This window comes from Dermacentor albipictus, unplaced genomic scaffold (assembly GCF_038994185.2).
Source record: "Dermacentor albipictus isolate Rhodes 1998 colony unplaced genomic scaffold, USDA_Dalb.pri_finalv2 scaffold_24, whole genome shotgun sequence".
NCBI classification, from domain to species: Eukaryota; Metazoa; Arthropoda; class Arachnida; order Ixodida; family Ixodidae; genus Dermacentor; species Dermacentor albipictus.
Genome location: NW_027225578.1, coordinates 2,286,575 through 2,311,239, shown reverse-complemented (window position 1 = coordinate 2,311,239; position 24,665 = coordinate 2,286,575). Strand labels below are relative to the sequence as shown.

The window sequence follows — 24,665 nt, the reverse complement described above, 5'->3', positions numbered from 1 at the left end:
AGACTCGCAAGTACCTCTGTATCTTATACAATCAGGAAGGGCCACGTCTCTTTACAAATGAACGTCCAAGCAAACAAACAAAAAAGAAAGCATCGACAAATAAATTCACTTACACGCAGTTACCAGCCCACCTTTGCCCCATTTGATTTGATATCAGCCCATGTTTCTGGAAATAAATTTCCAGTGAAACTACCCGTAAACACAGAAAATGGCTTAGAGGTAGCGTAAAATAAATAGCTTTGAAAGTAATACACAAACATAGTTTAAAAGAATATTTGTTTTTATGCCTTGAAAACGAAACCGAAATTGAAATAACTTCCCCCGACGGGTGTCGCCGCTATCGCCGCTACGTCATTTCCTGCGTCTCGCGGCGGGCCGCCGGGAGCACATGTGTGTGTTCTCCGTGACATTCTTGAAGTTGTGAGTAATTAGATTGTTTTTTGCTGCGTTTAGGTTGTACCACCTCGTTGTTTTCGTGTACTTTTGTGCTCATCGACGCGAAGTGAGCGTCCGGAGTGAGGACGACGCGATTATGCGTGAGAAAGAAGGGCACCAGCGGCCTACGACATCGGTGTTTCTTTGTGACAGTGTGTTTACTACGCCTACGACGGCCGTCATTCGTGGCGAAGGAGAAAACATCTTCCATTCGGCCTGAACAGTGATGAAGTGGACGTTTTGTTTTTCGGCGGAATGCATCGTCAACATGGTCCATCCACTACGTAAACGAAACGGCGTGCCCAGAGTACAGATCGTGACAGCGCTCCGCCTTCAAACCGAGGGCCTTTTGCAAGGCGCATGAACTGCTCATATAAAAGGTACGTACGTAGCCACGTTCAGCGTCGCGTTTTTTATGGTGCGTCATTGTGGTAGTAATTTTCGCGTAATTTATTTAAAGGACAGCGCAAGGTGTGTTGGATGCGAGTGTAGTATATGAATTCCAGGCGTAGCCTATGGGCACCGAATGTGAAAAAGAAAAAAAAAAATGAATGTTTCATTGTTCACGTGTCCTCAACTAGAGTTGTAGAGAATTAAGTACTGCTACGCGTCAGTATTCGGCGCAGGCAGGGAAATAATACTTTGGTTTGACTAATTGGTTCTTTCTGTTACCAAAGATGGGCGCAGACTTATACCGGTGTCACACGGCCACTTTCGAGCACGATTGAGCGCGTTCTGGATCGAAATTTTCGACCGCGATTGGCTCCCGTCCACCGATTGTGCAACGAGGCCAAACGCGTCCAGAAATTCGATTCCAGTCAGGATCGATCGCGGCCAAAAGTGTGCAGTGTGACAACCGTATTAAATGTCGCTTGTGTACTTTCACTCAATTATTATTATTTTTTTTTGTCGGAGCTCCCGTGGTAGGTAATGGCGCAGGCAGCTTGCAATGCTTGTGGTTTCATGACTAGAACTAATGCAAAACAAAAGAACCACGACCATCCCGGCTATGTACTTATCAATCGCTTTAAGTTGTGCTCGTTTGTTATAGAAGCTGTCGTGCTGTTGCGGATGAATGCGTGGTTGCGCTATTTGTTTATAAATTTATCTTTTTGTATAAATAAGCACACCGAGCCTAATCAATTTTTTTCTCGTCCTTGTACTCGTTTCTTGGTTTCACGCAGGCGTGCTTATTATTACTACTATTTGTTTTCTTGTGTGACTGAACCCTGCCTAAGGCGTCCTGTCAGTTGTCAACAGTATTTCTGAAATGAATTGCACTTAGCGTCCTACGGTTATTGTACGCTTCACTACCTTATTTTAATGTCTAGTTATAAAGTGTATGGTTATTGTAACTATTCTTGGCCTTTATATATGTATTTATTAAGCTGGTAAATGCTTAATTGTATTTGCAGTTTTGAGAGGTTCTTTTATTGAGTCGTCAATCTCGAATGGTATTAATGGTGGGTTGTTTTCTTGTGCCCATGCAGTTGCAGTCAGCATGAAGCAATTCCATGGGAACCGACTGGCTGTATTGGGCCTACACGTTGCTGAAAAGACAGTGAAGACGTCTGACCCGACAGGTATACTTTTTTCATCACAATTGGCCTACATATTTTTTTCACCGGAGGATGAAGACCTCCCACAGTGAGCTCCAATTACCCCTGTCTTGCGCTAGCTGATTCGAAGTGAAGCCTGCAAAATTTTTTGACTTCATCGTAGTCTACTTCTCTACCGTCCTTGACTACCCTTCTCTTCTCTTGGCATCCATTCTGTAACTCGAATGTGCCACCGGTTATCTGCCCTATGCATTACATGGTTGAAGAAGGCACTTGGGCTAGTTGGTGCTCATTGCAGACTTGAGACATCAATAACTAGCGTGAAAAAGACGACATCAAGAAGCACATAAGAAAGAAGTCTAGACTTCAACTGAAATTTTTGCTACACAGAAACATGGAATGCACAGAATGTCGACGGACAGAAACAACACAGGAGCTATCGGAACAAATTTATGAACAGGTTAATTTCACTTACGAACATTCTTGGTAAGAGCCAGAGACGGGTGCTTACGCACCTATTTCCCACTTTTTTGATGCAAAGTGGTTCGTATATTTCCCTATGTACCTGCTTCTGGAGCTGCCTGAGCACATGATTGCTTTGAAACTGCTCGGTGCATGAGCACGTATGGCGATGATTGGCCATGTGGCCACCAGCCACCAATGCACTCAAAGCTGCCCTATGTGTCCTCAAGCCAAACAGGTCGGTGTTTAAACGACCGCTTGGGGGAACAAAGATAGGGCAGCTGTCATGGCTGGTGGCCATCTGGCCAATCATTGCTGTAAGTGCAGTGCTGTGCAGTGCAGTGTAAGTCATTGCTGAGCAGTTTCAAAGCACTCATCTGCCCACGCGGCTCTAGAGGCAGGTCGACATGAAAATATTCGAAGCACTTTGCATCGAAAAGCAGGTGATAAGTGTGTAAGCACCCCTTCCCTTGCTCTCGCCAAAAAAGAGTGTTCGTATCTCGAAATGAACCTGCCCATCGATTGGCTCCAATACCTCCTGTGTCAGGAGGGAAAAGGAAAGATAAATGTTGCTTCCATGTGGTGAGGTCGCATCCCCTGAATCCTATGTTTCTGTGTGGCCAAAATTTCAGTTGAAGCCTAGAGTTCTGTCCTGTGTGCTTCTAGCTGTCGTCCGTTGTCTTTTTCGCGCTAGTTAATGATGTCTCACGTCTGCACTACATGGCCTGACCAGCTCCCTTTTTTTACTCTTTATGTCAGCTAGGATATCAGCTCCTTCATCTACATTCTGAACCACGCTGCTGTCTTCCTGTTTCTGCTGCCATCAGGATAGGAGTGGACATGACAAATGAAACTGAATGTCATTTAGACAGAGGAGCAGTGAGACTTCCTGTGCTTTACCTTTTGCTGTTGTACATAATAGTTGAAATTGCACCAACACATCTTTTCCACCTTGTGATTTTCCCATAGCTGTGGCAAATAAATATATAGGCTTTAAGAAACTAGAAATGCAGTTTGCCTAAGAAAGAGAATACTCTTGCACCTAAAGGTAATGTGTATGATGCTCTGACTCCTTTGATGCATGTGCCTTGAGAGGTGTTGACGTTGTTCTTCATTTCTTTCTCACTAAGCTTTACTTGATGGGTCTGACTTTGTATAAAGAAATAAGTTCTAAAGAAACCATAATACCTAACAGGCAGAATTGTCGAGGTTGAAAGTCAAGTTTTCTTTCATGACATATTTTTTTCAGGCTGTACTAGTTGAACCATGATGTTCGACAGACAGCGCAGACTTGTACAAGGGACGTCAAAAGTGGCGAGAAAGGGAACAAATGCTATCGCCTCTTTCTCCATCCTTTGTCGAGTTCACATTGTCTAACGTCATCGACCAATACCAACTAGCCCGTTTGCGTACCTGTACTAGTTGAGCCATTTATACTATGGTACTCTAAACCAAATGTGATAAATTCAAAATTGGTGCCTTTTCTATCTTTGTACAAATACCTGTTTCATAAAATAGTTTAAAGTGTTATGGTTGATGTCATGTTTCGACACCACCATAACCTCATAAAATATCTTCATGGATGCAAAAGGTGCCTCTTGTGCAAGTTCCGTTCTAGCCTGACACGGAAAACAAACCTGGCAGAAGGTAGAGCACATGCTCTTTTGTAAACAAAACGCATGATTGCATTTTCTTGGCAGCTATTGCAATGTTTTCTGATGTTTATCTGCATGAACATTAATTATCTCAGCTGCTAAAGACACATCACTAGACACTGTGAGCAGAAAAAAGTGATTGTGCAGTACTGTTGAAGTCATGCAACATTATGTTTAAGCAAACTGGCAGGGATGCTAGCTGTTAAAAAGAAAAAGCTGACTTCTAGAAAAATTTGCACTCCTAAATGTGGAATTGAAATTCACTATGCTTATAAGCTACAAAAGATTTCCAGGATGATCAGACTAGTTACACTGGCCATTTGCTGATTCAATAAGGTTCACTGAAGCTTGTTTTTAAATTCACACTTTTTATGCAGGGTGATGATTTTCAGTCTTGTGGAATTTTTAAATATAGTCCTGTTGCATATAGCATAATTCTAGTCCTTGAGCCGGAATATTCAAACACGCAGATATATCTAGCACAAGAAATCGAAACATATTAAACTAATAAAAAAAATTATTATCTTTCGAATGAATTACATTATAGCTAATATAACCGAAAAGAAATGGGCTTAACCAAGAAACCCGATGTTTATTAATCATATCCTAAGAAGCCAGCAAACACTGACACCAAGGACAAGTTAGGGTAAATTACTTGTGATTAACAAATGAAATAAAGAAATGATAAATTAATGGAAATGAAAGTGGATGAAAAAACAGCTTGCTGCAGGTGGGGAACGAACCCACGTCTTTGCATTACGCGTTAGATGCTTTACCAATTCAGCTACTGCGGGCGCCGTTTCCCCATCACTTTCTTGGGTATTTATGCTTCCTAGTAGAACGCTGGGAGTGTTTGCCAGCGCCACCACATATCTGGGGCACATATTGTAATTTACGAATCATAGCCAGTGAGATTACAAGGTGTATCTACTTGGAATTGATTTCCAGAATGGCGTCAGTTCGGAGATATGCACCATCAAACTTGCCGGAAAAATGCACTGTTGTTCCACTTACTTTTTTAACAAAATGTACTTTTATGCACTGAGGCACAAAAGTGGGTTGTGCACTGATGCACAACCCACTACTTTACCAGTAGTACTGAAAACATTTTGGCTCTTTATCATTAATGCACTGATGTTTAAGCTATAGAATGTCACTTGCCCCATCTTCCTATCTCTTCACGTTCCAAAGTAATCGAGCAATGCATGGCATCCAGTGGTGATGTCCGGTTGAAACAGTGGGCTGTAATTGAATTTCTCACTGCGGATGGTTCTGTGCCCTTCAACATTCATTGCCATCTGAAAGCAGTTTACGGGGATGCCTGTGTTGAAATCAGCACTGTGCGTAGGTGGGCAAGTACTGAGAAACATCAAAATCCAGCCGCATCAAATGTCCAGGATCAGCACCGAACTGGACAGCCCACAATGGCTTCTTATGAGGATCATCAACATCAGGCAGACGAGTTGAATCGGGTCAATCGTAGGATCAAGCAACACCAGATTGCAGCAACACTCGCTATTTCCATTGGTGCAGTGAACCACATAATTAAAAACCTCCTGGGTTACAAGAATTGAACTTGTTGGCTATGCTTCGACTTTCTCATGTCAGTCGTCAGTTACCGTGACACCCTACAAGCGCAAGTCTTCTTGTAACGCAGGTCTTTAATGATGTGGTTCACTGAGGCAATGGAAATGGCGAGTGTTGCAATCTGGTGTTGCTTGATTCTGTGATTGCACCGAGTCAACTCATCTGCTGATGTTCATGACTCTCATCAGAAGCCATTGTGGGCCATCCATTTCGGTGCTGATCCGGGAGATTTGATGTGGTAGGATTTTGGTCTTTCACAGTCCTTGCCCACCTCTGCACAGTGCTGACGTCAACACAGGCATTCCTGTAAACTGCAGTCAAATGGCCATGAATGTTGATATGCGCACAACCTTCCCCAGTCAGAAATTCAATTACAGCCTGTTGTTTCAACTGGACGTCACCACTGGATGCCATGAATTGCTCGATTACTCTGGAACGATAAGAGATAGGAAGGCGAGGCAAGTGACATTCGATAGCTTAAGCATAAGTGCATCAATGATAAAAAGTTCAAAATGTTTGCTGTAATATTGGCAAAGTAGTGGGCTTGGAGGCAATTATTTCTGAATTGCCCTCATATAGTTGTGTAGCCTGTCTCTCCTACATTCATGATGTGGCAGATTAAATGCCTTATTCTTTCGGAATAACGATTTCCTGGAAGTAAGCACTATCTGTGCTTGTTTTCTTTAACCTGCTCTTCATGTGATCTTGAAATATTAAAGTGAATGATGCAGGGAAGCGCTGCTAGTCATGTTTTGTGTACTTTTCCTGACATTAAATTGCAACAAATCATTTTGCAGGTAGAAAAGAAGCAGATGGCTACAGTGCATGATCAATGAAGAAATGGCTTCATCTATGATGGCTCGCCTTAGGACATTGGAATGGAGCTACAAAAAGGCATCATCATCCTCGCCTGTGCCCTGGAACTTTGGTTTGAATGAGACTGTTCTTCAATGTAGAACGGCCGCAAGATTTGTCACCACAAGGCATAGTGCAAGTTCAAAATATTGTACAGGAGGCTAGAATAAATGACCCTCCATGCAGTCACTCTGTATCTGTGATAAATGGGACCATTTCACGCAGAACACTCACAAGTGATAATGTGTTTTCTCTCAAAGTTGCTATGCAGTGCGTTTGTAAACACATTACCTATTGTATGCACACCATACATAACATTTCTGTGTGCTAGCCTAACTGTAGACTTAGAAACAAACAATGAAGTGCATATGTACCCGCTTCCACATGCCGTACTTCAAGGGCTATTATATTGCTCATTACGCCCGATAGGTGAAGGGGTAATATATTCCTGATCACACCCTTACACCCCATGGGTCGAAGGGTAATATGTTGTTCAAAACACCCTCAAGGGATAGGGTGTTATTGGAATATAGAATAACCATCATAAGGGTGTAATTCCCTATAAAACCCAGCTTTTTCAAGGGTGCTAGGGGGTTAGTTATAGACACCGAAAAAAACCCTTAGGGGTGTAAATTATTTTACAGTGAGTAAGATTCAGTACGCGCCAAACTGTCACCACGGCCGAGTTACTTTTCGCTGCGTCACGACAGGCGCGGCGAGCGTGCCTCATAAGTAACAAAAAAAAAGTGCCGAAAATAATTTTCAACAAGGTTGGGCGTCGTAGAAAGCGCCAGGAACTTGTCAAGTCAAAATGCGCACCACGGCCGAGCTGCTTTTCGCTAACCACGTCACAGCGCCAGGAGCGCTCACTGCGCTCGAAAAGTACCCCAAAAACTAACGAAATTAGTTACAATAACGTTGGGGGCCAGAGAAAGCGCCAAAACTTGTCGCAGTAAGATTCAGTGGACGCGAAACTGCCTCGCAACACCCTGTGCGACTAGCGTGCCCAAAAACTACCGAAATAAGTTAAAGTAGTATTGGGGCTCATAGAAAGCGTCACAAACATCTCTAAATACTATTCATTAATTCAAATTAACTGCGCCACGACGGCCGCGCTGCTTTTCGATAACTGCGTCACAAGTCTAGCCTATGGGTTCCGTGCCCTAAGCCTAACTGCTTGATAATGCGTCGCAGAGTATCGAACAAGATTTCTCACCTTGCCAATAGTGCTCCAATATGCAGCGGTGCCATGTCGAAGTTCAGAAGGAAGGCGAGAATTCGCCTGGAGTGCACCAAACCAAGCTAAATCCAAATATAGGAAAACAAACAGACGGGTGAACCAACAGGCCAATGATCAGATGCGCGGCCGGTCTCTCTCGCTTCGGCGGTGTGTCTGACGAATGACGCAAGCATCTGGCACGGCATTCGCCGATTCTCCTGTCGTTACAGGGAACGGAAGTAAGCAGCAGAGTTTAATTTTTACGCAGATATGTTTACTTTTCCAGGGAAAGAATAAAAAAAAATAAAACAATTTCTGTTAATTTCATTTCACATTCTTTTTTCTTGTATGCTCACGCGGTGCCAAAGGCTCGGCGTTAATACTACAGCGTGACGTATTTCCTGTTACCACTTTTCGCCGAGTGCCTATATATGTTATATCCCTTTCTGTATGGTGAACCAGTCAACAGCGAAATGAGCCACCGTGAGTGTTTCTGTCTTCTCATTTTGTCTTTTTTAAAACCCATTGTGCCGCGCCTGCCGAAAACTACGTCCGCACTCGTTTGAGCATTACGTTACTTATTTCACGTGTGTTATACTTATCCTCCGAAGGCTGGCCCCGCTGCATGCACTAATGCCCTAGGCACACAGCGCATCAAGGCATTGCACTAAGTGAGAGCAGACATATTTTGAATTGACCCGTGTGTTGAAGTTTTATTTTATTCGATGTGCCACCAAAGTTTTGACATTATTCCATTTCCGCCCCCTGCGTCATTCCATAGGCTTCTGCCTGGCTTGTGCAGTGCCACGTGTGTTTCGTAGCCCCGATATTATCTTGCAGGCCGCGCCTATTTCAGCGGCAGATTACGCAAGGCGAAAGTTACCAGCAATTTCTTCCCGTTGGCTGTCCGCCACCACGGGACTTGCATGCCGGCACATTTTTCGCGGAAGCTGATGTGCCCGCAGTCCCTGTGCTTCCCGTGTCCGCCCATTTCCGCGGGGAGTTTCCTTCGGCACAACTCACGGCAGAAAAGTCGCCGCTGTGTGTGCTTTTGTGTACAGTGCATCTGCCTGCTCGGTTATCAACCCACGGCCACAGTTATCTGTGAGCCTATCGATTGAAACTTCAAAGAGCGAGAGACGCTTTAATGGTTCGCAACACCGGGGCAATATACCCGCCTGGAGCCATCGCGGTCGCGGGTGGAGCCCTCCGTCCTGGACCCCATGAGCCGTAGCGCAGTGCATCCGTTTGGCTACTTTTTACTCCTGCCTTTCCGTTACGGAATGGTGCCGGTGCTTTCACCGGTTGATTTGCGTAGCTTTGTGTACCTGCGCCCATGTTGAGTGCGCGTCGGTTGTGCGTTTGGCGGTGTGCGAGCCATTATTAATGGCTCCTCCGGTGCAGTGTGTCGTTCCTAGAGTCCATGCAACACTCGCTGACTACTGGGTCAGCAAGCCTGAGTGCGCTGCTACGCTAACAGTGCAGTCGACAGAGGCATCCACTTCTACCGACGCGGCTACATTGCAGCTTGTTGTCACTATTTTCTGCGCTTGCACATGACTTTTTGCGTCGTTTTTACATTCTTTAGACATTTCGTATATTCCAGAAGTCGTCGACCGCTTCTGCCTGCGATTTACCAAAGCGGTGCGCCTGTTTACATCGACATATACGGCCACATATTAGCATTAAAGCGCTAAATATCGGCGGGGGGGGGGGGAGGCGCATCGCTGATATGAAAAATCAAAACCTAGCGAAACATGCATATCGGCGCCTATGAGCCCCGTTGTCCGCATTTAGATGAGACAATATGAGAGGCCGTGCCACTTACACAGCGGCACCTGTGATCCAGATAGGATATTACTGACTGTTCATTTATTACTGAATCTCGCTTTTAACTTCATCATGCGCTTTGCAGCTGCCTTAAAGCATTGCGGGAACTGTGCTCCCACAAGCGCTCATTTACAGGCCCTGTTCTCTCGCGTCCACGCGTATGCCATTGCTGACACCGCAATTGGGATAGCTGATCGAGGCGGCTGTCCATGCTGCTGTATCGAATGCACCGTCTCTCGTTTCCCGTGTGACGCAGAGGCAAACAGTGCACCTCTGGAATTTAGAAATGTGTCGGCACAACACGTGCAGACCCACCCATTTACGTAGCGAATGCGACCAGATGTTAGCACGGCGCTGCTGTGCCCCCGCTTGTCGCTTGCTGTGTACGCGCCGCGCGAAGTGTTGTTCATTTCAAATTGCTAATTCTAGAACTGAGGTATACCAGTAGTTTCCGCTGTCCTAACAGTTTTTCCGTTCAGGCCCGCCGGTAGCGGCAGCACGAACTCGACAGCACCAGGTCTACACAGGCTTTGCTGCGCAGGATCAACATTGATTCACACCTCAATATGTGCACGGCTTGTGCATGTGAACTTCATAGACATGACCAGTCTTTAGCGCGATTAGTTATATATGCAAGTGAAGCGGCAACGCCATCCTCGATGGCCGATCGCGAGTGGTTCGGTCGAACGATGGTCGGCACGCTGATTTCATCGGTGACGTCGACAAGAAAGGCCGTCATAACACGTCTCGCACTCGTTAATTGCGTCGTTGTCGGCCTGGTATGATAACATGGTCTCGGCGACATAGTGTGCTGGACAGTCGGCCAGTCGTTGGTATTCGTTGGTGTCGGCTCCTTGTCGGTCTTGTACCTACCCAGTCTTAACGCGTCTTACACGAGTGCAGAGGTCAGCAGCCTTGTCTAGAGCGTGCCGCCGGCGCTGTGCGGAGCAAGACAGCGCCAATCTTCTAGAACACTGTACCTGTTGCGTACGCTAATGCATGCGGCGTCTTTCGCGCAAAGTCTGATGCCGCTATAGGGTCGGTGCCGAAGTTTCTCTTGCATGGTGCTTTGTTACGAAGAATGCAAGAATGGAGTTCACTTGTATCTATAGTGGCTTTCTCACATGAGCGATATGAAGGTTCTCGTGGAAGAAAACCCGCTTTTGAAGGAAAGCGTTGTAATGCTGCTTCCGGGGGACTGATGCATAAGGTGGCTCTTTTGTTTCCTCAGTTGTTGCTCGCAAGCGCCAAAAGAAATCTTTTGGGCAAGGTCACATGCGTAAACGGTACACCATTTACGGACAGCGTACAACTCCACAGCGGTATTGGCGCCTTCATGCACAGGCGTCTTGTTGATGTTCTTGTAATTACTTCCCGACCAGTGGGTCGCCAAGCAGAGCACAGACTCCCATCTTTTACAAAAGCGACAAGTAGAAACCGCTAGCAACGCAGCGTATACAGAGCTTTCATGTTAAGCAGATAAAGCAACCCCAATAAATTGTTTCGGAATGAACATATTCTTTGAGCAAACAAAAAGTTTGAGACTGCCATATTATTCAAATGAATCAAGGTTGGCCGGACTTACGATTTTTCCAAGGAAACATCTTTATGCATAAGCGTTTGCTGCTACATTATAGATATATAATCAATGTGCGATTGTATCGAACTATTTTAAGATACAAATTGAAAGTATCGTACCGGATACAATTGCGATATTACTTTATCTCCAATTTATTAGGCGCAAGTTATATTTCCTATGTTGTTCTTGATGTCAATGTTTGATTCTTATGATGTGACTGATAAAAATCGGGCCCCTCGATTTACCCTTTTCTCGTCTGTCAATTCCTGTTGTAGTTTACTTGTTGCCCAATTATCTTGTGTCGTATCATGATGGTGTTGACCGAAGACGGCTGGAAGAATACTCGGTACCCAAAACTCTGCATATAAGGATTCATCGATGATTAGATGTTCTCTAACGCGTATTTTGAGCGCAGCTGCTCAAAAGCCCGCGGTACACAGGCTTGAGTCATACTTGCTTAGGCCACAATTGCGTGACTGCAAATAACTCCCAGAGTTGTACTAGGAAATGTAAATACTCAAGAAAGTGGATGGGGAGATGGCGCCGCGGTAGCGCATCGTACGCGTAATTCGCAGGTTGTGGGATCATTCCCCACCTGCGGCAAGTTTTTTTCATCCACTTTCATTTCCAATAATTTTTCGTTTTATCTCATTCTTTAAGTACAAGTAATTCCTCTGTTGTCCTTAGTGTCGGTGTTTGTTGGGCTCTTATGTTATACGACTAATACAAATCGAGTCCCTCGGTCAATCCCTTCTCGATTTTGCCATTTCGCGTTGTAGTTCATAACAGCTGGTCGTGATCAGGACTCCTGTACGACGGGTCGCACTCCTCCTCACTTTGTGCATATACAAATGACTTAAGCAGATGAAGAACAAGTCTTGATTTGCCACGTTCATAGAGGATGACTTCTCTTCGAAATGCTCGAAGCATTTGAGGAAGGTCATCCACAACCTAGAGTTCAGCAACGTCTTCGTCGGCCATAGTTGCACTAATTGAGGGCGAGCTCTTGTTGAGCTCTTTGAATGCCATAAGAAAACAAGCAGCGAAGAGTTCCCCATTTTCAGTTGCTAAGAGGCCAGCAGCCATAATGTCCTCCTGCCCTTTGGTATCTTTCATGATGGTAACTAAACAAGACCCTCTTAAGTCAAAGTTTGACGTCTGTAGAAATGACTTCTGGGTAGTCTTCAAATGACTGCCTCATGGCTTCATCCTGGAATATGGCTGTCGGCTCATCCTTTCATAAACGAGGACGTTGACTGAAGCGCCGTACTTAGTTCGCAGCATTCAAACCGTTCTTTCTAGGTCACTTCGCAGCGAATGGCTCTCAGCCTTTCCTACAAGGTTGTCAAGATATTTAGGCGTAACTATCTTGCTGCTCTCTGACAAGCTTTTCGTTAACCTTCAGCTCGAGCATTGACTGTGCCTTTTCTTCTAAATTACGCGGAAGCATTCGTTGTTTGGGTAAGTGTCCAAAAAATGCTTCTGACACTTCGTGATTGAGCCTAACAGAGGCTCCTGATATCCAGGTGTGCCATCCTTGGTAGCTGCCAAGCAGATCAGGAATGTAAAGTCCATCAATGTTCTGCATGAATGGCAGTTTTAAAAGAAAACCATGGGAAAGAATTCTTCAAAAACTTGGCTACCGAAGGAGACGACTCGGTCGTACATTTTGTATGCAGATTGAGCGAGATCATCATTGTTGTGACCTTTGTCCCATTTGCCTCACTTAGCTAACATGCAACTTCGCTACCTAGTACCAATAACAAGTTACCATCTGTGAAGTCGGCGATGCATCTTGTAATAAATCTACGCCATCGCTGTTCTATTTGTCCCCTAGCCTCATAACGAATGACAAGCTATGTGAAATCGGCGAAGCGTCAGATAACCTACATAACGCAGTTAGCCCCTTTTCAGATCGATTTCAATACCCTAAGCAAATCCTCGCAGTTTCCTTACCAAGATGGCCGTTGAGGTGCCTTCGTCATGCATTTCTTTCATGAATGCAGCATTTCACTGTCTGTTAACGACTTGCCCCCTGCAATTTTGGCAACTCGTCTTTTGCTGCCTGAATCGTCCTGGTGTCCTTTTTCCATAAGTGGATGTAATTGTCAGCATTGTACCGAGCAATCTTGTCTACCTCGGCGAATGTCGAAAGCCTGCCTCCAACGTTGAAGTTCACGTCTGCAGTTTCTGGAAGCTGGTGAACTTGACAAACAAAAAAGCAAAAAAATACTAATAAACGGACTGTCGCTGCTGCTATCTCCGTGATTCGGAGAGCGGCCGTGTAGGTTACTCGTCGGGGGCCATCTCGTGATCCAACGTGGGTTTCTGGTACGGGCAGGCGCCTTCGAACATGGAAGCAGCGCTTGCACCTTGGGCGCCCTGCATGCTCATCGCACCTACCCACAACACGAGTGCTTGACGGCAGCCAAGAAAAAAAAATGGAAGCGGGGTAACCGATGTTTCGTGACTGCTGGCAACCATTCACCTGGGCTACTCTGCCGACAGTATAGCCCCTGCCTATTTAATCGCTGAAAATAAATTTTGTGGGCATTTCGCCCCCCTTGGCTGGATTCGGTCAGGCCGCGAGAGTTGTGGGAATTTGTGCAAATACTCTATCGAAATTGCCCGTACTTACTTCATATAAATTGGTGGCGCCAGGACACCAAAGTTGGAGCACGGACTTATCCGTGTGTGGCTGACTTGCCATGACCTGCACGTGCCGGATGTATACAAGATCTTCTACAACGTGTATGTAAACCGGTAGCAAAGCTTCCACAGGAGCCCACCTGCGTGGAGTGATGCCAATATCTTATGCTGCTGGAGGTTTGAAAATGTCCTCCCTTTTTATTCACTTTGACTTACGCACCCAATATACATGACTAAACAATAACATCGTACACTGGATAAAAATCAGTATGGTCAATACACACGCAGTATAGCAATGTACGCGGAAGCTTTCCACAGAATCCTTCTATCACTCGAAATTCTGTGCGACACCGCGAATTCGTATCAAATGATTATCGTACAACACAGCTTTGCACTATATTATCATATAGAAAGCCTTTCATGCTACTTGTTTTGCAGCCCATAGTGTGCTCGGAGACTGTCATTCACAACGAATGAACATGGCGTGCTGTTTCTTCGCATAGCGGTCTGCACTTCAGTCATTAATGGCAGGGCCCAACACGCGGGATGCAGCAGCGTGAACATGTACAACTAGTTTTATTTTAGCGTACGCTGGACCATTGTGTACGTTATATAAAGCGGGTCGTTACTGCGCAGAACGCTCAACGAGCATAGCGTAAATCTCGCGCACGCTATTTCTAAGGTTTAGCGTCTTTGCTTATTTTGCTTAGTTTGCGGAAAACATGGTGGTGGTCCCGGCTGCCCGCATCGAATTGCATTTGACGTTGCTTTTGTAAAATCCACTTCGTTCATTGCAAATGACTGTTTAAACGGCTTTCGCTTAGTCTCGGGCCGCTTCAACTACAGAGTATTGTGGATAACTTTGCATAGTTTTCGGAATCGCTTCTCGTTTCTAACGTGACGAAGCCTAACGATATATGGTGGATGCTATGAGCATCCCCTTAGAACGGGGCGGTGATTTGCGCCACCAAGTTCTTGCTATTCTAGTGCTTAATGTCATGCCCAGGTGAAAAAAAAAAAACACTGAACTCCCACAACCAAATATTCTGATCCCCTACTGCAAACTTTGCTTTTCGACGCCTCCGTTTTTTTGTCGTGTCTCTACTTTTATTCCACCAATCTTCCAATCACTTCATTCTAATCACTATTGCGGACGTGTCTACTTTGCCACTGCTCTCGCTGAACTCAAAGGCTTCAAAGAGGCCAGTGGTACCTAAATCGACCGCTGGGCAGACTTCTTCATTCTAATAAAACATGCTCCATAGTTTCCCTAGCTTTACCGCAGCAAGCACATGCTTCTTCTTCCTTCTTATATCTCGCTTTATAGGTGCGTGTTCTAAGGCATCCCGATCTCGCTTCGAAAAGTAATGAGCTTCCCTTTGAGTTATCATAAATGGTTTCTTTCCTGAATTAGTTTTTTTCCGCTTAAGTAGTTACTCATAGCAGGTTACTTTTCCATTGCCGCCACCCATGAGATTAATACAGCTTCTGACTTTCCGCTTGACCTTTGTTGTTGTGTTGTCCACCCTACAGGCCGCATACTTGCTGGTAAGCTTCCTAGTTCTTTTCCTCCACTGTGAATCAATGTTTTTCCTGTACAGATACCTGAACACTCTCCCAGCCCATTTACTTTCTTCCAAGTTCCTCAGCCGTTCTTCATACTCAATTTTACTGCAAGCTTCCCTCACTTCAACACTAGTCCAGCCCATATCACCCTGCACAGCTTCATTTGTAGTCTTCCCGTGAGCGCCCAATGCGAGGCGACCCACTGACCTTTGGTTCCCGTCGAGTCATGATTATAACCCAGATGTAAAGCAAGCAGCCGGATTTCGCAAAGTAAGACCTTGAACCATTAGACCTTTCCACATACCTCGGAGTACCTCGTACCTATTGTTTCCCCATTGCGCTCTGTGCTTCATTATGGCTGCATTTCACTTTCCCTTCACTGTCAATGTTTTTTTCCTGTGTTTCCATATATCTATTACCTTCATTTATCCATATACCAAGGTATTTATATTCTGTTACCCAAGGCATTTCCTGGCCCTGTGTTGTCCCTGTTTGTTCACTGCTGTCATTCAGTACCACGACACCTGATTTTCTAACCCTAAATTTCAATCTTAAATTCTCGCCTTGTCCAGATATGAGCCAGACGTTGCAAATCACTGTGCTGGTTCGCTAGCAACACAATGTCGTCCACATAAAATAAACCTGGAAGCTGCCGCTCTACTACTGTACACGCGTGTTTGTATGAGATTAAACCCCATATTAATTCCTTCTAGCACCCTCTCCATCCTGTACATGTACACATTGCTACATTCGAGATGTCAACGCCACTTACCCTTCAGTTGTCGACAGCCGCAACGACGACATATGGCCTTTGAGATGCGCACATCTCGCAGGGTAACTCAAACTAACAAACGTGCACTGCTTAGTGCATGCTACAGTTCCGTACTCTAAAAGAAATAAATGCTGTGCTTTAGCTCGGACGAAATTTGAAGTGACGTGCACGTCACGCTTCGAGCGAAGATATGGAACTTACTCTGGCCCAACCGCCGTGCTCAAGCGAGCAACACTACTCTGCACGACATAATAGCCGTACAAGACGCTTGCACTGGCCGGATTTCTCTTACGCCAATATCAGGCAGGCAGGGGTCACGAAGAAGCAACGGATACATTCTACGACAAAAATAATGACCATTTGCTGTTGCAGTGCACCAAAATAAACTGAAATCGAAGTCTGCCTCATTTGGCAGCATTCTCATCATTCTGCAGCATTTGTGCACAGGTTTGTCCCCTCTTCCCGTACCTCTCGTATTGCAGCCCGACTGAAGTATATCTCTCACAATAAGGTTCGGCACGCTTTTCTTTCCAAGCTTTGCATACAAGACAAGGTCGATCAACAAAGCTATAGCGAACACCCACTGACACGCCCCAACCTACAGACTGCCCTGGTTCCACAATTCATTCTCCCTTCTGACGGTATAGTCGGATATACCATAAAACGAACGCCTCCCGATCGCGTCAGCAAGCCATGCAGCCTGCCACTTAAATTCAAAATAAAACAATCATAGTGTAACAAACAAAACAAAAAAAAACGGCAACACGCTGTGGTTTTTTTCGCTATATCCGATAGGTTCTGTGGCAATTCATGGACTGCGTTATTTTGACGCGTACATAGTCTGGTCGAAATACTTCGGGCTTGCAAATCTGAAAACTTCAGACGTGAAGTCGTTTGGTATTTCCGTGACAACCACTGTTTCTCTCAGATTATTGCCAACTGCTGTGAACACAAGCTTTTATCCCTTTCAGCAACTTCCCTGCCTGGCGGTTCAAGCCGCACGGAAAGTTGCATCTTGGAGTCTTTCTCTTGCTGTGGTGCACATGAAATGTGCAGGCAATCCGACGTGCAAAATGCCTTTCGGTTTACACCGTCAACGACAAACTCTTCCCAAGTGCAACAACAGGATCACTAGCTATCGGCGCAAATCCTACAGATGCTCTCAAGAAGTTTCTCTTGTGACTTTCAAATGAGCTTACTCTTGATACCCCTGATTTAGTTTTTTGTATGATCAGCAAGACTGTTCCCAAAACCACCAATGTTTCAAAAGTCTGGTGGTCACCATCTACGTGCCAAGGAGAAGAGTATGTGAAAAAGAAGTCTGTCGCTAACAGTCACTTCCTTGACTTCCCTTAAGGAGGTTGCGCTTGTCTGCTCTGGTGTGACAGCGGTCTCATCGTAAACGTGTTGACAAGTTAAAGGACTATAGGGTAAGTCATACTTAGTATCTGTGAGGGAACGTGGCTTCTGTAGGATTTCGCGAAAATATAGAAAGCACACTGCAGGGGAAGATGGGCTTCTCGGCTTTTGGCTGAGGTCGGCGTATTCGTCATCAAAGCGAATAAAATAGAGCTGGACGATAAACAATATTACACATTAAATACTTCAAAACACGGCGATGAACACGCGCACTCAAGTGGTGTCCAGTTTGTCCCAATTGTTTAAAACGACTTGTGCGTGTCACCATATGCCAACAAAGCCAACAAGGACGAACCAATACCAATAACCCCAATAAGACCGAAAAAGGCCGAACGCCAACCTTTGTCGGCCCTACAAACTTGGGACCCAAGCACTATCTCCATATATCTGTTTTTGCAGGCTGTTTTCAACGTTAGCGTTCTTAAAGAGCTCCTCACCAGCTTTGGTCATTTTAGACTAACGCAGCGTATACATAACGCTCTAACTATCGTGGCTGCACAGTTCTACAGCACCACGCACCCGCGAAAACGGCAACTTCGAACCAAGCGTCGTGCGCCCTTCCTTTCGCGGCGTCTCCTCGTACAGTCGGGTCCTGTAGCCCCATATGGCGTTACTTGTAATGACTGCTCGCCATGTCACTCACCTTGAGTTGTGATTTCGAATACTCATCCAATGCAGAAGGCACAATGCCGTCGTGTATTAAAATATCAAGAACAAAAAAAATTCACCGTCGATTACGATGCTCCTTAATGCGAAATTTCAACGCCGCTGTATACGCATTTTCACTTAGCGATATATTGGCTGACGTGGACAATGTCTCATGGGGCACGTTGCAAACGGAGCTAAGTGTGTCGCGATTGGATCGCTAATCGCGAAGGGAAGCGCGTGTATGACGCGTGGGCACGACTCGCAGCAGCCGCTGCAGACTACCTGCGCAGTGAACAGATGAAGCGCGCTACTTTGGCACCATTTCGTTGCCACCGTCACCGCAAAGCTCCTCGTATGTGGCACCAAGCTTTTCGTCTCACGATTTCGCGATACCCTCCTTATCCGCGTTCCTCCTCGTGGTCTTTTCGGCGCTTTTTTTTTCATACCCTGCTGCGCTCAGCGTTCGCTGATGCTGTGCTCGTTCGCTCGGTTACGAGGTAGGTTGTCGACGCTCGTCGCAGGAACGGGCGCTTGAGGGCTGCGCTCTTAAACTGTGGGAGACGGGGCTCGAGGCGTGAACGTACCCTCCGCTCCAGTATAGAAGGCAGGTAACGAGCACCGCTTGCAGAAGCTACTCGAAGCAAACGAAGCTTCTCCGTTGGCAGAGACGCTGGCTTCTTGGTGGTATAACAGGACAGGTAATTTCTTCTACCTCCTACAATAACGCACTGACTTAAAAATTATTTCATAAAACCCTTCTCAGGATAGCGTTTTACATCTTCCAGTGTATGTAGTAAAAATACATCACTAATTTGAAATGGAAACTCATCAGCTCCGAGAACTAATTATTTTAGCCCACATCTTACTAGGCACCAATCGAAGCCAGTGATTTCACGATAAATCCACTTGGAACTAACTGGCACCAATTTTGAAGTAAGCGCCTTCACGTTTCAGGCAACCATGCACTGTTTCACTTTTTTTACCTATATGCATTTTTATGCATTCAATTACTGCAACACCGATGGACTTCATCCCTGTCTTTAAAATGCATCTTTAGTGTCCCGAGTATTTGTTCTCAATGGATGTGGCCGAAATCGATATCTACGAGTCGCAAATTGGAATTTCTGCCTAAGTTAGACTCCGTTCCATACATAAGTCAGCGCTGTGGAAGCTAGACTTCTCGCATTTTCTTCTTTCTCACTTCGACATAGTTCGATGCTTTTTGTTTACCGCAATTGTGCTCAACTTTGTTTTATGTAGACTCGCTATTGAAATTTGCATCCTTAGACACAAACATACTGTGGCATACTGTTGCTAATGCGTTGTTTTAGATATTTTTGTTCGTTTCGGATTCTTCTTATTTGGCTCCCGTCCCGAGGAGTCTCGCGTTCGCGCAAGCGAATGCTGTTGGCGCGCAGCGAAGCATGGACGGAGCGCGCGTAGTTTTACATTCGCTTGACCGAACTTCTTGCGTAGCTTTCATAGCGTTGACTGCTATGTATGGAACGGAGTACAGGCAGCGTGAAGAGGTAGCCGTATACGCGGGGAAATTTTCGATCATGGACAACTCTGCTGACACGAAATTTTCTGTGACATGGGGGGGGGGGGGGGCTTAACGCTGTCGCGTTCATACAGTCCGCACCGATTGTAAGAGCGGGATTTTTCACTCGGTCATTAAGGCGTACTAACAGCATCGCAAGCCTCAAAACAGCGCATAATGAAAACTAACATTGTGTATGGCGTTATGTATGTTTTATGACAAATGAATATTTTTGTCTATCGGTGGTCCATATAATTTAGCATCTTACTGGCTTTGACTGCAATAAGATTCAATTTAACGTAGGCTGGTGTAAATGCATGTTGTAAATTCTGCACGCGCGTTCTCATTGGTTTTTGGTGTATGACTACAAACGATATGATGGAACCGGAAGGCAGGAGAGGTGTCGATTCTTTGACCTTGTTCAGGTAAGTCTGCGTGTTGCACCTCTCATGACTTTTGCTAATAGCTCTAATTTTCGTGGATCAATGTGTTTGTGCGTAGTTGCACCTTCATTTAAACGATGTTCTTTCCTCGAGTGTTGCACACCATGATGAGCAGGAATCAATTAGCCCACCAACAGTGTACTAGTAATGTTTTACCAAGTGGCCAGCATTGCAGGGTCTGGATGGTCGGCGGCGCAGCCTCAGTACTTCTGCTATCACCAAAGACCAGGTGCGCTTGTTACATATCAATTACGTCCTGAGGTGCCTTGCATATGATACTGTTATGTAATAACGATGAAGGACTTGCCAGTGCAAAAATCTGCGCCTGTCCACTCTGTGAAGGATGACCAGCGACACTGTGTACGTGGGCCACTTAAGGGCGAACTGCACCTCCGCCGCGGGTCGGCCCTGCATTGCACAATCTTCGGGACCGACCTACGTGTGGGGAGTTTTTTGCTTAGCACACGAAAATTTCCTTGGACGGTAGAGGTATGCAGCTTCGCTGTAAAAAGCTGAGTAGTGAATTTAGCTCTTCATTGGGTAAACTTGTGACCAGAAAAACAAGTAACACTCAAAACACGATAACGGCAAGCAAGACTGTTTATCGTCTAAATTGGATCTACGGGCGAGGTGCGTAGGCTATTTGTGTAGAACTCGGTGTATATGCCTGCTCACTCACGTAGGCTTGCGTACATTCCAGAATTCGCACCCCTATTCTCTTCGGGCACACTGCCTGGTTCGACAAGCTTCTTTTTCTATAGATTGGGGACATGCCAGACAGTTCCAATATGTGCAGGCATGTCTCGCGGTGAATTGGGAACGATGGTTGGACAATGAAAAACGGTCACCGGAAAGTAACTAATTTCTGCATCAATATTCGGCGACAACCGCTTGTTATTCTGCCTTCATTTATTTATTTACGATAACCTCAATTGCCACACCATTACATAGGGCAGTGGTATAACATTAAAAACGGACACACGGCGTGTTTGTAGCTAACAAGCATTTCCAATTGCTAGCATTTACAAAAGTGACACAGATGAGCGACAAAGACTACCATGAAGAAAAAAAAAAGGACTATACTGTACGTGTTTGTGCACAATGTAAGCACAGTTAGCGGTCTGCTTAAAGAATTCATCACATTTAAGGTCCGGAAAAAGACCAATATCTTCAGCTAACCTAGGACAATTCCAAACAATAGGTAAGCAGGGGGGGGGGGGGGAATGACTGCTCCACGTGCGAGCCATTCGAAACGTCTTTCGAGAAGAGTCATATATACGGGGAGTCTACGTCAACGATAAAAAAACGTTGGCTGGTAATTCCGGCCCTGCGTAAGTGGATGTTCACGAAGCTGTCACAACTGCTAAGGGAGGGCAAGGTATGCAATGCTTTATTGCTTTAGACTAATGTATGCGTGTTTGTTTTACTTCGCGCCGAAGTAAGAGGTGTACTTCCGCTTCGTCGTGCGGTCGTCCGGTCACGCGCACAGGTACCGACACTACGCCATTTTTACCGTTTTCCAGCGCGTGATCAGGCTCTGCGATCCGCTTGTTTTACCTCGGTATTCGTGTACCACAGAATTATACCGCTAGTCGTGTTTCTTTGTGCACAGCGCGCAAAATCGTCTGCTGCGCGAAGGAAACAACTCGCGCGCGGCACGGTGAGCGGAAATGCGTCACGCGATCCTCTGTGTCACGCAATCCTCGAGGTCTGGTATGGGAGAACGCAGGGAAGGAATTGCACTTGCGAAGTCTTGACGGGGCTAGTGGAGAGGGTCTTGCTCGGCAGTGGAGCCCGCCTGCTGAAATCATGGATTCGTGTCACTGCATTGTATCTCGGCTGTTAATGAGCCTATTTGAAAAACTCTTGCGGCAGAGCGCTCCCTAGAGGACACGTAACGACTTCCAGCGTTAACCAAAATTTGCTATGGGGCCTGGTGAGGGCCCCTTCACACGATTTCAAAAGAAATTTCTGTGGCACGAGATTCCTGTGGTGACATCATTTCCTAACCAATCGATGACATTATTAGTGAAGTGATCCATAGCCCCTTCAGATGTTCGAAATGGGCAGCAGCCAATCTTGTGCCAACATTCGCCGAAAGTCCGTGATGTGTTCCTTGGCAGTCTGCATTTCCTAGCTTACTGCCGCCTGTGCGCAGCGTCTAAAAGTAATAAAGCTAAACCGTTTCAAATACAGCATGTTCACATATATTCCGGAACAGGTGCGTGGGCTCACGGCACGCATTAAGTATGTGCTACTACTCGCCATGGTTGCTCAGTGGCTATGGTGTTGGGCTGCTACGCACGAGGTCGTGGGATTCCATCCCAGCCACGGCGGCCGCATTTCGATGGGGGGGAAATGCGAGAATCCCCACGTACTTAGATTTAGGTGTACGTTAATCTTTAACGTACACCTAAATAAGAACCCCAGGTTGTCAAAATTTCCGGAGTCCCCTACTACGGCGTGCCTCATAATCAAAGTGGTTTTGGCACATAAAACCCCCATAAATATGTGCTGTTCTTCCCCCCCCCCCCCCCCGCATTATGCCCGAGGAATTTTTACGAATTCTAAAATTCAACGGTTGGTCGGTATGCATCTGTCGTTGGTGTTGGCTGGTCGTGATGCCTAGTTTTAATCGGTGGTCAGTCCTTGTCTTACCACTGCTCGCTTTGTTTCACGTCCATTACACATTTCCACAGCGGATGGCTGCTGCTGACCGACCCCAGACACCGTGCCCTGGCCCCGCCCCGATGTTACATCGGACTGTTCTTGGCGTTGAAGCGAGCCTCCCAAGTGGAACCGCCAGTGGCGCACGGCCAAAAAGCAAGTCTCACTCGCTGCATCCCGTCAGGTTTCACTAGACCTTTACTATTCGTGCGGGTTAACATCTACCCTTCAGTGCTGCACGCTATGGTGGCTTCATCCAGCGGGTTGCTTGACACGGTTTTTACCGAGAGTGAGGGTATTTGAGCGGCTAGCTTTTAAAGAGACACTAAAGGCAAATACTGTGCCCATGTGGACTTAACATACCATTCCAGAAATCTTGCAGCTCTTGTTTCATGCAGTGAAAATATTTAGTTCAAGAGAAAATAGTGGCTTAATTGTCCCCATGCATTTAGCCATATCAGAAGAAGCCAACAAACATTGACACCAAGGAAAACATAGGGGAAATTACTTGTGCTTTATCGTTTCTTTATTCATTTATTAACTTAATAGAAAAGTGGATGAAAAAAAACTTGCGAAGGTTGTGGGTTCGGTTCCTCCCTGCGGCATTTCGCGTGCCATGCTCCACCAATTGAGCTACCGCGGCGTCGTTTTCCCATCCACTTTCTTGGGTATTTAGCTGTCCTAGCAGAACCCTGGGAGCGTTAAGGCCTTCACCCAAAAAAAGATCACGTTCTCGTGACGCCTGTGGCGGAAAGGACGTTCGACGTCCGCCGCCAAGGTCTGTGAGTGGTGGCGCTGGCTAACGCTTCCAGGGTTCTGCTAGGACACGTAAATACCCAAGTAAGTAGATGGGAAAACGAAGCCATGGTAGCTCAATTAGTAGAGCATCGCACGCGAAGGTTGTGGGTTCGGTTCCCACCTGCGGCAAGTTTTCATCCAGTTTAATTTCCACTAATTTATCGTTTCTTTATTTCCTTTATGAAACCACAAGTAATTTCCCCTATGTTGTCCTTGGTGTCGGTGTTTGTTGGCTTCTTCTGATATGACTAATAATCGGACCCCTCGGTTCACCCCTTTCTTCTCGCCCGTACATTTAGAGGAATTCAAATCGCCCATCCCCGAGCGGAGAGTGACGTTGCATAACCATCACATCCCTTTATTCCCTTCCGTGAGTAAAAACATAGCCCGATAGAAGGTGCTACCTTCCTTTTGCTGTTTTTTCTGCACAACGCAAACGTGCGACCACGCACAAACCGAGCCAAGACTTGGATCCGCCTCTGCTGTCACTCTTACTAAAATGCCGTGGACCCTACAGCCTACAGAACCATCCCGGTAACGCAATACCGAAACTAAAACGCGGATGCGCGGCGAGCGCAGTCGAGCGAGATCGAAATCCATAGAATCCCTTCGTCGCTGTCAACAGCGACGTCAGTGAGTTGTATTTCCTAAAAATGGAATAGCACTTGACAAGCATTACCTTGTCTTGTAACGCAGACAAGTCTTTCTATTACGAATAACTGAGTACTAATGACAAAATGATCACGTGATAGTCCTACGTATAGCTAGTCTAGCTAGGCCTACCTCGTCGGGCGGGTACAGTCGATCGCACAATGTTACAGAACACGATATCTGAGAAAAAGCTGAATACCTTCACAGCGCTCACAACGCAACATATAGGATTCGCATTTACAGCCTCCACCACTATATGTGAACAACATTGTAACAGTAGTAACTAAAACTGAACATCGCAAACTACTCATTAGTTGAACGTTTTCTGAGA

The 24,665-nt window shown here is 45.8% G+C and overlaps 1 protein-coding gene and 1 long non-coding RNA gene across 4 annotated transcripts in view; both read left to right on the top strand.

Annotated features, from left to right (window-relative positions):
- The first annotated feature begins 338 nt into the window (after positions 1 to 338).
- On the top strand, positions 339 to 6,947 carry LOC135909100 (uncharacterized). Its single transcript, XR_010566573.2, has 3 exons — positions 339 to 815; positions 1,926 to 2,018; positions 6,496 to 6,947. It is a non-coding gene; the product is annotated as an uncharacterized lncRNA (long non-coding RNA).
- Positions 6,948 to 8,183: 1,236 nt separating this feature from the next.
- Positions 8,184 to 24,665, top strand: part of LOC135909073 (kinesin-like protein KIFC1) — a 37,022-nt gene continuing 20,540 nt past the window's right edge. For 2 of the 3 annotated variants that reach the window (XM_065440910.1, XM_065440908.1), the window contains exons 1-2: positions 8,184 to 8,255; positions 22,918 to 23,041. In XM_065440910.1, coding sequence (XP_065296982.1) covers positions 22,921 to 23,041 — 121 coding nt within the window. In that variant the 5' untranslated portion in view covers positions 8,184 to 8,255; positions 22,918 to 22,920. Of the gene's footprint in view, positions 8,256 to 20,393; positions 20,448 to 22,917; positions 23,042 to 24,665 lie in introns of all 3 variants that reach the window. The other variant, XM_065440909.1, reaches the window with a different exon arrangement.